Here is a 12,743-nt window from a genome sequence, read left to right as displayed (position 1 = left end):
GGATTATCCTCCTTCCTTTTAAAGCTGTCGTCTTTGACTACTTGGGCACAAAGCTAAGCTCACGCTAGTCAGAAGCTTAGCACCTGGGCCGAGCCGAAAATGGGTTATCACATGGAGATCTCTTCGCGATAAGCTTCCTGTCGGTGCTGTCCAACCGTTAGAAATGCCTGGCCATGTGCCTATACAACATCTCGGCTCTTCGCCACCACCGCTGTTCTCCGCCTCTCCGCCTCTCTAACGTTCAAAAGCGGCAAATATGAAGATCGTTATCAGTTTAGGTTTCATCCCGAGAGGCAGGAGATACCACCTCAAGGAGGGGCTGGCTGGTCGCCTCTGGTGGCTTTATCACTGGAGTTTCCGCACCATAAGTCGTTGGTAGTGACATTGCTTTGACCTCCAGCTCCACCCTGGCCAAGTGACTCTGGAAGTCAAGCATTGAGCAAAGACGACAAGATGCTGCAGAAGTCTGCCACGGGCACCTGGCTACCAGCCTGGGTGCCTCAATCGACGGTGACCCTCTCAATCTGCTTGATATTCTGCTCCATGGTACAATCGGCAGTGAGTATCTGAGTCGGCTCTCCTTGCTCGTCCTGACGAAGTTCAGACTGGTGGCTACGACGGGTCTATGCTCAATGGTCTCAACATCTTACCGTCGTACACAGATTATTTCAACCTCAATGCTGCAACCACTGGCCTCAACACTGCTTCCGTCTTTATCGGCGGCTTCTTCGGTCCTCTTGTGTCTGGAATCATCGCAGATCGCCTCGGCAGACGACCAGCTGTGTTCTGGGGCTCGGTTCTGACTCTAGTTGGTGTCTTGCTTCAAACCGCTGCACAAAACATCGCCATGTTCGTGGTCGCTCGCATTGTTCTGGGATTTGGTTCCGCCATTTCTGGTATTGCAGGCAGTGTCTACTTGGCAGAGACATACCCAAGCAAGTATCGCGCATGGGGTGTCGGGTTACTGAATGATTTCTACTAGTAAGGCTAGCCGTCCCTGAAGGAATACCTTCACTGACTGTTTTGCATTGTTGGCGCCTTGATTGCGGCTGGAATTACTCTAGGCACAGGTCAGTGGCAATCGACATGGGCCTGGAGGGCCCCTTCTCTGTTCCAGGGGATCTTTTCGGTTTTGTGCCTCGTTATCCTGCCATTTATGTGAGCGAGTTGCCATCCAGCTTCGATGACGCGAACGGCAAACTGACTTGGCAGTCCCGAATCTCCGCGTTGGTTGATCCACCGTGGTCTTTACGATGAAGGACGTATAGCAGTCGCTCAGACAAACGCCAACGGAGATCTGAGTGACCCCGTTGTACTCGCAGTATACAAGGAGATCGTCGACACTCTCAACTGGGAGAAGGAGAACCTGATGACCTTCAAAGAAACCATCAAAAACCCCGTTTCGCGAAAACGCCTCCTTATTGGGATGTCGCCTGGCCCCTTTTCCTGCATCGCCGGGAATATCATTGCTTCTTATTATCTTGGTCCCGAGCTGGACACTGCTGGCATCACAAACTCAAATGACCAACTCAAAGCAGTAAGTTCATCCTTGCGAGCAGTGTGGACGTGGCTGATTCGGCAGAATGTCGTCCTCAACGTCTGGTGCCTTGCATGTGCTCTCGGCGGCACACACCTGGCTGCGCGATGGGGTCGCAAACCTACCGCCATCCTTTCACAGTGTCTGCTGATTATATGCCTGTTTGTTATTGGAGGGTTGTCCAAGATATATGCTGATAACCCTGATGGAGCGTCAAAAGGACTCGTCTATGGCGACGTCGCCGTCATGTTCTTGTTCCAAGGGTTCTACTCGATTGCATGGACGCCATTGCTCTACCTGTACCCACCCGAGATCATGAACTACGCAATCCGTGCAAATGGCCTTGCATTCTCGTCGTTCATGTTGAATGCTCTCGCGTGAGTTTATCCCCGGCCACGATCTTTCGCGGTCAATTTGCTAACCCGACCAGGGTCCTCCTTGTCTTCATTATGCCAATTGGCCTGAATAACATTGGGTGGAAAATGTACATCATCAACGGCTCATGGGATATTATAGTTGTGGTGCTAATTGTGAGACCTTCCCCTGCTTTATCTGAGCCTTACTGACCTTTCAGGTGGTCTTCTGGGTTGAAACGAAAGGTCGAACTCTGGAAGAGATTGATGCTCTCTTCGAAGGACAGAAGCACTCTGATGTACCAGATGTCGAGTTGGTTCGTACTGGTAAAGCTTACATTGATGTCGATAAAGTGCAGCGCGACATCAGTACAGTTGTGGAAACTACCAAACTAGATTAGCGCGCGATTCAACACATTCCAATTCTCTGTACGGGCAGAGCTGCTATAGAGAAGAAATTCTCCATTTTCTAAAGTTCAGAATTTTGTTGTCAAGAAAACCTGGGAGCCTGTGTTGGTGGCACCTTAAGAGGCATGGCTTTTTTGTCGCTTTCTTTCCGCAGAAGATGCCTAGAACATCGAGTGAGGAGGTTGATGTCAGACACTATCCTCGTTGTTTCAACCCCGACAAACCGATTCCTGAGTAAGGCACTATCTTCCTTAATTATCTTATAAACTGCCTGCCGAAAAGCGCAGACACCAAATAAAACCTTCAGAAGAGCGCTCGGCTAGAGGGTTTTTATTTCTCCTTTCGTCCCAACCGAGTATTCATATACTAATGTTCCCTAGCATTGCTCGACGTTGACAGGAAGACAGGGCTGGTTATACACTGTGGCACTTTGCCCTACCACACAGACTGCTTATTGACCCGCGCATCCGAATACAGCAGCTTTTAGCCACTGTCAACTATAGTGGGAGTCCTGATATCAGGTATTACCTCGCCATGCATCGAGCCGTCTCCATAGCCTTCTCTTGACGTGGGCCATGTCTTGTTGCGGGCGCACGTTGCTGAAAGTCGATCAAAATACTAGCAACGGTCTGATTAAAAGGCCAAGGGGCTTCACTTTACGTACTAGGAAAGCCTCAGTCCTAGCTCCATCAGATCACGCGCAAGCTGTATGTCTCGAATCTTTGATTCGATGCTCCTTGGCCTGCTATTTTACAGCAGACTGAGGGGCAGCAGTGTTTGACCAGGTTCACGCAGCCACGTCAAGAAGCTTTGCAGGAGATTTGAAGCCTAGAGGTTTAGGCAAGATGTGTTCGAGTGTTTGACTCCTGTATTGACGGACATATTGACTGTGGAAATCCCTATGTTGACAGCGGTGAGCAACATCCTTCTACGCTATATACAGCCCGACAGACCTTGCCATAATTTAATAGCTTGTCGTCCTCTAGTACAGGAGCTGACAGTGCCAACTGCTCGAAAGATCTGGTTCTCCCTCGCCGCTATATTTTGCCTGCATTGGATACATGCATATTGGCCTCTGTCTTTGAACACCGGCTGTGACAGTCTCATCGATGAACTTGGTGCCGATGATGAATTCGGGAGCTGTACCATTTTCTCTCCACTCCAGTAACGCCAGCAGAGCATCGTGTTTCGGATCGCTGTAACCAGGCACGCTCCATACGTCTTGACCAAGCGCAAACGGTTGACCGGCAGAGGCAATGTAGTAGGGTGCACTGACTGCAGTGCCTTGACAGTGCTGCATTCCCGGAATGAGGAACAAGCGGTACCAATCATCGAGTGGGATGCCTGCGGCTCCCATGGTCCTCCAGATGTTCTTGTAGAGGACCTCGGAGCTCGGTGTGGGAATCAGACCGTCTGCGAGGCCGTGATACTGGATGATCTTGCCACCACGCGTGTAGAACCTGGTGAAATCGAACCCAACATTGGCCTGCCCTGGGTTGATTCGATCCGCATCCAGGATCACCTGGTAAGTGAACTCGTGCCAATCCCACGTTGTGTCATTGTAAAGGCAGTTTTGGATCCAAGCGATGCCTGGTTCTGTCGGGGTTCCGGAGTCCGCTATAATGAGTCCTCATCATTAGCAATTGCTTCAATCTAGATGACATGCTCCGTAAGAGGAATAATTGGAAAGAGCACAGACAATCTGAAATGACAATGAGGAAATTGCGCCGATCCTTCTTCGACCGGCACCTTACAAAAGGAAAGGCTCTCGGTACGACTCACTGTTGAGGAGGAAGCCGTACTGGGCCTCGGAACCTAGTTCATAATGGGGGAAGACAAATGTCTGGTTTGTTTCCCACCAGTCGTTATATATATGATATAGAGTATCCAGCTGGGGCCCAGTAAGACAAGCGCTTTTATTTGAAGTAGGAGTGCAAAGCAGTCTTTCCGGGACAAAGTTGCATCCCTCGGGGTCAGATATGATTCCATCAGTAAAGCCGTCCTGAGGATCGCATTGTCGAAGAACTTCAGCTCCGATTACAGGGAAAAGAGAAGATGGGATGTGAGTGGGAGCGTCAACCGGAAGGTTGTGAAGTGCCACCTGGACATTGTCCGGTTGGAGATGCGTTGTCCACCATGCAGGTGCCCCAGCCAGAATTCCGTCAAAATCTTCAGGGTATAGTTCGATGTCTCTGAAGCCCTGTCGGCCACCGGTTGAGCATCCGGAATAGTATGAATAGCTAATGTTTGTACCGTAGTATGCGTTGGTGATCAACTTCGAGTAGACAACCGAACCATGCATAGATCGATAACCCCAGTCAAGTTGAGCTTCGGGTTTATTGAGCGCCCAACTTGCATCAAAAGATCCCGAAACGTGTCCAGTATCTGTTGACATGGACGCAAATCCATAGCGGGCATTGGTGCCCATGTCATTCCAGTTGATCCCGCCAGCATATGCACCATTACCGGTGGCGAGGAAGCGATTGTTCCACTGCTGCGGCAGAAAGAGGCCAAAGTTGTAGGAGGATGTATCGGAGGATTTTACGTTGACCATGACCACACAAAGAGCTGGGAGACCAGTGTCATTCACCGGGAACTCAAGGTCGACAGCACCTCCACCAAATGTACTGTTCTGCGGGAGAGCTTGTGCAAGTGTCACAGTAGCAGCCCCAGGCCCTGCAACAAACTGCTGGATGGAATTTATATCGCATTCGCTCACCGCAGCAACAACGCATAAATATGAAAGGAAAACGGCGTAATGAGAAAGAAGCTTCATCCTTGAACAGATATCAACGAGATAGACGAGAGAGAATAGAAAAGCGGACAACAATTCAAGAACTGCCCGTTACCTTCGAGCCAGCTGTTGAGCTTCATTGAAGTATGGGGAGAAGGAGCTTTCCCCGGATTCTTCTCCAGGTTAATTCCCCGGACTCTTCCCTCTTCAACCGAAGAATACAACGGGGAAAGGTAGGAATATATCGCGTTTTGAGACCCCCAAACCGGTGTGAAGAGCGAGGCATAGGATCGGCAGCTCCGATATTAGGGTATATTCGACGGTGCACTCAGCAGCAGTCTCTTTGCAACCGTAGTTCTTGAGATCAAGATTGATTCGTCAACGAACCAAATCCCAATATCCCAAACGAGGATGGCGTTGTCAGCGAATACGGGCCTTGGGGCCACACTGGAGGAATCTATCCAACGGCCTTTTGGTGCCAAGGCGAAGGTATGTATAAATATATGCCGGTGCAAAGATCGCAACATGAAGAGTCCAAAGAGGCAGAAGGATTGGAACTGGTAGCCCAGGCAGTCCCCACAACTGCGGAACGGATCACGGGCGCGGCGAGGATCTAAGAGAGCTCCCAATCGTACAGTCTCCATCAAAGAGCTATCTACCGACGTCCTCTATTGTTCAAAGAACTCCTGCCCGTGAACGTGAGCCGGTTTGCCGAGAGGTATATGGAGGTCAGGACGAAGAGGCGGGTATAAGCCGGCAGAGGAGCATGATGTGGTGAAGCGGGTGTGAACCGGCACTATACAGGCGAGGTTTCGCGGGCCCTATCTCCTCAGCCCGTGCTCGACTGGTTCAAGGACTGCCTTGCCGGCCAATGTTTGCAATAAGCAACAGAATGTAGGCTCAGAACGAATGTCTGGTGTTTCCTCGTTGCAGAAATTCACAGTCACGACTCTGGTATCTTTGCAGCACTTCGATTAAAATAGTAGGCCGCACCTCCAGACAATTTACCACGGAAATGAAGATGAATGGTTTTGACGACGAATGTGATGGTGCCCTGAGCACCTACAGATTTTATAGCACAGTTTTGTCAGTAGCTAAGTATCGAATTCATTCGAGAGCAAACCATTAAAACAGCAGTCTTTGGGCTCTTGTGGACGAGACTCAGATGCCGGATTAAAATTGTGTTTGCCCTTCCACAGGCAGTGGGATTGAGAACCGTGGCGTTCAAATGGGCTGCCGCATTTTTTGGATGAGTGGCATATCGGATCATTCAATCTCAGGCGACGAAACGTCAAACGGTAATAAACGGCCCTGGTAAAGCGTACTCGGGTTGTAGTTGTGTGAAAGGCGTGGAGGAGAAAATGAATCCGTGAAGGTCAGGAAATTCTCATGGCTGGACTGGAGTTGTTCCTCTAGTTTGTGTTCGCTTCGAACGGCCTGCTTCGATCCCACCGCGAAGGAATACCCCTATCGATGAACGAATGCTTGCTCTGTACGTGACTGCCTTTCCCAAGGCTGGCTGCGCATCTCTTGTTCTTGTCTCGCGAGGAAACCCAAGACTCGGCTCTGCTGAGGAATCATTTCGTGTTTCTTCCTCCAAAGCTGGCTCAATTTGGGGACCAACAGATTGCGTGGCTTTGATTTTCAGTATAAAAAACAACGACGTTGAGTGATCTCTTCCCAAGGCGGAAACTAACGTGGTATATGGGAGAGTCTCAGGCGGCGATTTATGGTATAAAAGAGTGTACCTAAGATGATGTGCCCTTACTGGAGGTGTCATCGAGCACGCCTCTACCCTTTCCTGCCTTCCCAATTCTTTTTCTCTGGTCGATTTAAGCGGGTCCAAACTCCGGCATCTGAGCTGATTGGGACAATCATCGGTGGAACAGATTTCTTTTTGAATGATACACTGCGATGTGCCATGCGGCGCAAATTTTGACGAGCGAAGGATTCTGACCTTTGCATGGCTCCCGATTCCACTGCATTTCACACAAACCGAAAGAAATCCAAGCTCATGGGAACTTTCTACTAGGCCACTTCGTCAAATGTCTTTTCACATTTAGGTTCGATATTAATGCGTTTAACAAACGGCTCGATCTCGATGGTGTGCCGCGCAGTCCCGCAAACGATTCGATTGCACAAGAATTCGGCATCGTCGACCCAGTTTATCATTGTGACAATAACACGGTGTGGATTACCAAATGAACTGATTTTGACAAAGGTTCGGGGCCACAAGTCGGGCAAAAACACAAGCAAAAGAATAGTGGATAAGGAGTATCAACGTAATTGTTCATGGAAAATCAGTGCTGCAGTGTCCAAAAGCTCAGAGGCTTCCTGAATCTTGTGGCGGGCTCGGTTTTGCTGGGCTAGCGTCTCATAATCACCCAGATGGCATCTGCATGACATATTCTCTGGTTGAATGGCCGAACTTGATAATATCTTTGTCACGCAACTCGACGAATCTTCCCTTCGGTACAGCCTCATCGTTCACTATCGTCCCATTGGCGCTTTCCAGATCGATCACATATGGCTTTACTTTCCCGATCTTATCACCAAACTCATTCCTTTTTTCCACATATCGAAATTGAATAACAGCATGTTGTTTGGAGCAGCTAGGATGTTCAAGTGCGTAATCGCAAACCGATGCTTCCCTGCCAAAGAGCCAGCAAGATTGTGCATAGAGATCCAGCGTGTCGACAATTGATTCTCCTTTGAAGATGTACAGCCGCCAGGGATGGGTAGAAGGCGGTTTTCGAGCCTCTGGGGGCTCATGATACTTCAGAACTACTGTGCCGGAGGATGTTGAGACTGTGTTAGAGGCTGCAGCTAAAAGACCAGACGGACGGAAATTTGGTTTCTGCTTCTCGACTGCTGGAGGGGATAAGGTATCCGTGGCGGAATTGAAGGCGTCAACTTGAGACAAAAGAGAACCCCTCGAACGGATTGATTTCTCCGGTGAGCGCCGTGAACGAGGTGATCGCGACCTGCGCTCGCTGTATTTTCTCTGACTATGTCCATCGGGACTTGCTGATCTTTTCCGGGCTCGATCGCGACTTCGTGACCTCCGCCTTCTCTCGTCTGGGAAGTGGTCCCTTGTCTTTCGATCATGATCTCGGAAGCGATGCCTGCGCTCGTCCTGTGAGTTGCCTCGACGAGGTGATCGGGATTGCGGCATTTTTGTAGATTCGTTGGAACCAAGGACGAAGTATATACTAAACGTGATCACTCTCCCTCTCGGGAAAAATGGTAAATATATCGGCAAACCTTCCTTGCGGACAGGAGAACTCAAGGCCGATGACATGCAAGACTTTCTCCCCACTCACAGTTGCACGAGACCTTATCTGCTCGCTCTGCTTGCTTGCCGCTGTGCAATATGCCATCAACGTTGTTGAAGAAGGCGAGGCTGCTGGCGGCCTACAACACATGGCAGTGTTGTCTCTGTTCTTCATGCCCCAGCTCCCCACAGAAGCGGCTGAAACAAGAGCCATGCTTGTCTCCGCAGTCCCGAACTTATGCAGACGTCAGATCAGACCGAGGTTACGAGTTTCGAGACAACATGAATTGGCCCTGTCGACGGAACTCCCCTTTCACGCCTTCACCCTATGAGATCTTTGGCCTGGAAAAGCACGCAGTCTATACAAAACACAAATTCTACGAGTTGGTGAAGATTTACCATCCCGACAGGAACAGCCATGGCTCGCTCAGCAGCGAACTGAGTGACATCGAAAGATTGGAGAGATATAGATTGGTTGTGCAGGCGCATGAGATTCTTTCCGATCCTGTCAAGCGAAGGGCATATGATGCATCCGGCGCAGGATGGGGGGCAACGAGGACAGCAACCAGACATTCGCACGGGTATACTAATCCTGAAGGGAAGCGATATGGCTTCGGCCCGGATGACGATTCGTCCATATTTCAGAATGCTACCTGGGAAGATTGGGAACGATGGCACCGGCGGTACGAGAAGCCCAAAGACGCTCAAATCACATACCTCCACCCCAATGCATTCGCATCCATTGTCATCTTCCTAGCAGTCATCGCAGGAGTCCTTCAGGCCACAAGAGCGGGACAATTCACCGGATCAATTGAAGAGCGAGCACAGGCCTTCACCGAGGAAACTAATCGATTTCTCACATCGAGGAGAGACCACTTCGAAGAAAATGACATCAAGGGAACGGGCCGTGTCAAGCACTTTTTGGAGAAGCGCGATCCCGCGAAGTATGGGTTGAAGCAAGAAGAAGAGGAGGTCTATCGGACGCATTTTGCCAACCCAATTCTGCAGCCGGTTCCGAACATGAAGGATTAAGAGAAGCAAGCCTTTTTGAGTTCGTGAGCACTTGAGTACTGTACATAACTTTTTGCGACTCCTCTTGAGATGGTGTTCTCATTGTTGATGATTATCGTTACACAGGAAACGCCAGCTTTATCCCCAGCAGCAAGAAGGAATTGGATGTGATGATTCTAGTCCACGCCTTGAAGCATTTTCGCTGCTGTGCTTTTCATGACAGCTTCCCCTTCATTTCCTCTGCTTTGCCCTTCGCCTGGCCCGTGACTTCGGCGGCTTTTCCTTTGGCTTCGCCGGCAACTTGTGAGGCGGTACCTTCGGCCTTCTTGCTTTCGACACCGATGACTTCGGCGGCTTTGTCTTTCAGTTCGACTTGCATACAAGGTTAGCTGGGCGGAAATCACAAGCAGCCATTCGCTCGCGTACCTCCTTTGTCGATGCCGGCAACTGCGACATCTGAAACTGCTCGATCGACGGTCTTGAGGCCGTCTTTGACGGTTTCGGTGGCGGATTTCTTGCGAATGACCGTGGTAGAAAATAGGCGAGGCGACGAGCGGGCCACAGAAGATCGAACCGCGGCACGAAGCACGGGAGTTGTTTGGTAGAGGAAGGACATTTTGAAAGGATTTCTGAGTTGGACAAGTTTGGTAATTTTCTGATGAGTTTTCTGTTGTGTTTAGGTGTAGATTGGATGTTGTGGAATTTTTGGTTCCAGAGGGCAATGAAGTCAGTTTTGAATGATGGGTGGCAGGCGTGAAAGCCTGGAGCGCATTGTGTTGATCCTGCCTTCTTCGTCGACAGCGACGTCACAAATGTGACCATTCCATTTCCCCACACAGTTGCACGCAAACGCCGCTGACTCGCTCGGGCAGGAGATCCGCGGAAATTTGCAGGGTTTCCAGCACAAGTCGATTGCAAGAAACCCAACGCAGCTGATGTCACACTGCAGTTCAAAGTCCCATGCCGTTTATGAGGCCGTGGAGCCATCATCCAGCCGAGGGTACAGTCAAAGGCGATTTCTCTTCGAAGGACACAACTAAGCCACCCAAACCGACCAGACAAGTCAACCAAATAGCAGCTTCATCCTGATGGCGGCAAGTCAATCAAATTAAACCCATGATCGCCAAATTTCGATTCGGCGATCCTGCAAATACGTCTCCATAGCCACATCCTTTCTAAAAGTTCAGATCTTCCTCATACGGCGTTTGTTGTTGAACACAAAGAAGAAACTTTCCTGCCTCTGGATCCTTTCTCCAAGTACTCGAGATCAAGGCCTTGAATTCGTCCTGCCTCGTATCGTCGTCCGCTGTAATATGCCGCCTCGTCGCCTTGACTCGATAAGTGATCTGAGCTGCTTCTGGTCCCAATGGCGTAACCTCCACATCACTCATCTTGTATTGCTTCCACGGCACAAACGCATCGCTCCTCATCACATCTTCAAGACTGGGCGTCGTTTTGGCGGACACTTTCATTCCCAAAGGGAAAAGCATGATACAATCATGACTGAGGAATGGCAATAGTGCGGCTCCCGAGTTTGTTAGTACTCGCCAGGTTGAATCCTCCAGGGCCAGAATAGCGTCATGCAGCATGCTGTAGTCCATTCTGAAGTAGTCGAGGCGGCAACAATGTGTGAAATCTTTGCAGATGTAGGATATGTAATTGCTGATGCTCGTTGCCCTGAGAGATATTGAGTTACTGCTACAAAGCAACAAAAGCGTGATTGTCGGATGTCAACGAAGGCATGATTCTACGGCCTACGTTGAGGGGATCTGGCGTCAGCCAAGCAAACAACAAACAGACCGGCTAGCTAACCACCAGCTAGCCTTGGTGCTCGATTATTACAGGCCAGCGTTTCCCTGCAACCTCGGTCTCTGCATCTAAGAAGTACGTACCCGATTTGGTTCTTCAATTTACACCACAATGTGTATATACAACTCTCGCAATCATGCGAACCCGTCCAGCATGGCGCATCGTCACGCGTCCACGAGTTTCTCAATTCAAACACCGTAGCTTTGCTTCTGTGCCTGAACCATCTCCGATCAAAGTCCAATACCAACCGGCACCGCATTCTGGTAACATTCGTATTCTTCTCCTCGACAGGCCCAACGCTCGAAATGCTTTATCGCGCAGTCTCGTCAGCGATTTGAAGCGCCATGTCAATGAGATCCAGGCAGAGGGCGGTGCAGGCCCCACAAGAGCGCTGCTTATCGCGTCCAATACAGACAAAGCATTCTGCGCGGGCGCAGACTTGAGAGAAAGAAAGGAGATGACGCAGGAAGAGTATTCAGTGACACTCCGCCGTGGTTGCACCTGCTCATATATATAAAGGACTAGGGAATTCTTGACCGACCTGCGGAACACCTTCACCAATCTGTCTAATCTCCTTGTTCCTACCATCTCCGCTATATCGTCTGTCGCGCTTGGTGGTGGTTTGGAACTCGCGCTCTGCACAACATTTCGGGTCTTTGGTTCTTCCGCGGTTGTAGGGCAACCCGAGACAAAGTTGGCAATCATCCCGGGAGCAGGAGGGACGTACAGACTACCTGCATTGATCGGGGTCAACAGGGCACGCGACCTCATTCTCACCGGGCGGCGAATTAGTGGTGCAGAAGCATATTTCCTGGGACTGTGCAATCGACTTGTGGAGATTACTCCCCAAGAGGTGAAGGAGGATGGAACCGCACGGCAAAAGGTGCTAGCAGCCAGTATCCAGCTTGCCAATGACATCTGTGAAGGAGGTCCCATTGCTCTCACACAAGCAATGCGTGCAGTCAACGGATGGCAATCAGGAGAGGCTGCAGAAAACGAGGCCTACGAGGTCATTCTAAAAACAGAGGACAGAATGGAGGCACTGAAAGCATTTGCAGAAAAGAGGAAGCCAGCCTTCAAAGGCAGATGAGCTGTCAAAATGACGCCTCGAGGCTGCCTATCTTCCTCACACAGGTGTTGTTCATCTGGCCGTATGACGTGGATTACCGTTGTCCAGGTGCCGTTGGGCAATCCTTTGAGATCTTGTGACAGACAGACATGCGCGTATCAGACAGTCAAAAGCTACGGGACTGGGTTCTACAATCACAACAGTCTTAGGAGCCCCCAAATTTGCTTTTAGCCTTGACCCGAGCTGTATGGACTTTGACTGCGCCCCATGCCCAAGCCTGATCCCCTTTGGGGTTGCAGCACGCTACCCCCACAAAACGGCCCTGAGAAAGGCAAGCCCGGACGGATTTGAAACCCCTAAGTCACCCGAAACCCCAAGGACGAGCCGCCCAAATATGCTTGTCTCAGTTTTCTGGGGTCAAGTCAACTTTTTGCCTGGAAAATGCAGGCCGCGTCCACCACTCCCATCGTCAGGCTACCAAGTCACCTGCGCCCTCCCTTTCGCTTTGACGGTGATTGTGACTCCTGGGTGTAGCCTGCCATGTCTGA

The 12,743-nt window shown here is 50.3% G+C and overlaps 6 protein-coding genes across 6 annotated transcripts; 3 read left to right on the top strand and 3 right to left on the bottom strand.

Annotated features, from left to right (window-relative positions):
* Positions 1 to 453: 453 nt before the first annotated feature.
* AYL99_06078 (hypothetical protein) lies at positions 454 to 2,291 on the top strand (the record flags this gene model as incomplete). The annotated part of the gene is made up of 6 exons (XM_018837588.1): positions 454 to 558; positions 605 to 981; positions 1,213 to 1,537; positions 1,583 to 1,914; positions 1,968 to 2,067; positions 2,112 to 2,291. 6 exons carry the CDS (start codon positions 454 to 456, stop codon positions 2,289 to 2,291), a joined length of 1,419 nt encoding a protein of 472 aa, XP_018692148.1.
* Positions 2,292 to 3,280: 989 nt separating this feature from the next.
* AYL99_06077 (hypothetical protein) lies at positions 3,281 to 4,852 on the bottom strand (the record flags this gene model as incomplete). Its single annotated transcript, XM_018837587.1, has 2 exons — positions 3,281 to 3,915; positions 4,081 to 4,852. 2 exons carry the CDS (start codon positions 4,850 to 4,852, stop codon positions 3,281 to 3,283), a joined length of 1,407 nt encoding a protein of 468 aa, XP_018692147.1.
* A 3,736-nt stretch (positions 4,853 to 8,588) lies between these two features.
* AYL99_06076 (hypothetical protein) lies at positions 8,589 to 9,338 on the top strand (the record flags this gene model as incomplete). The annotated part of the gene is made up of 1 exon (XM_018837586.1): positions 8,589 to 9,338. The coding sequence occupies one exon, from the start codon at positions 8,589 to 8,591 to the stop codon at positions 9,336 to 9,338; it is 750 nt and encodes a 249-aa protein (XP_018692146.1).
* Positions 9,339 to 9,531: 193 nt separating this feature from the next.
* Positions 9,532 to 9,933, bottom strand: AYL99_06075 (hypothetical protein; the record flags this gene model as incomplete). The annotated part of the gene is made up of 2 exons (XM_018837585.1): positions 9,532 to 9,689; positions 9,744 to 9,933. The coding sequence occupies 2 exons, from the start codon at positions 9,931 to 9,933 to the stop codon at positions 9,532 to 9,534; spliced, it is 348 nt and encodes a 115-aa protein (XP_018692145.1).
* Positions 9,934 to 10,492: 559 nt separating this feature from the next.
* Positions 10,493 to 10,918, bottom strand: AYL99_06074 (hypothetical protein; the record flags this gene model as incomplete). Its single annotated transcript, XM_018837584.1, has 1 exon — positions 10,493 to 10,918. One exon carries the CDS (start codon positions 10,916 to 10,918, stop codon positions 10,493 to 10,495), a length of 426 nt encoding a protein of 141 aa, XP_018692144.1.
* Positions 10,919 to 11,262: 344 nt separating this feature from the next.
* AYL99_06073 (hypothetical protein) lies at positions 11,263 to 12,216 on the top strand (the record flags this gene model as incomplete). Its single annotated transcript, XM_018837583.1, has 2 exons — positions 11,263 to 11,597; positions 11,652 to 12,216. 2 exons carry the CDS (start codon positions 11,263 to 11,265, stop codon positions 12,214 to 12,216), a joined length of 900 nt encoding a protein of 299 aa, XP_018692143.1.
* Positions 12,217 to 12,743: the final 527 nt, after the last annotated feature.

This window comes from Fonsecaea erecta (genome assembly GCF_001651985.1).
Source record: "Fonsecaea erecta strain CBS 125763 chromosome Unknown Scaff5, whole genome shotgun sequence".
NCBI lineage: Eukaryota > Fungi > Ascomycota > Eurotiomycetes > Chaetothyriales > Herpotrichiellaceae > Fonsecaea > Fonsecaea erecta.
Note: the sequence above shows the minus strand (reverse complement) of the source record. Positions and strands in the feature narration are given on the sequence as shown.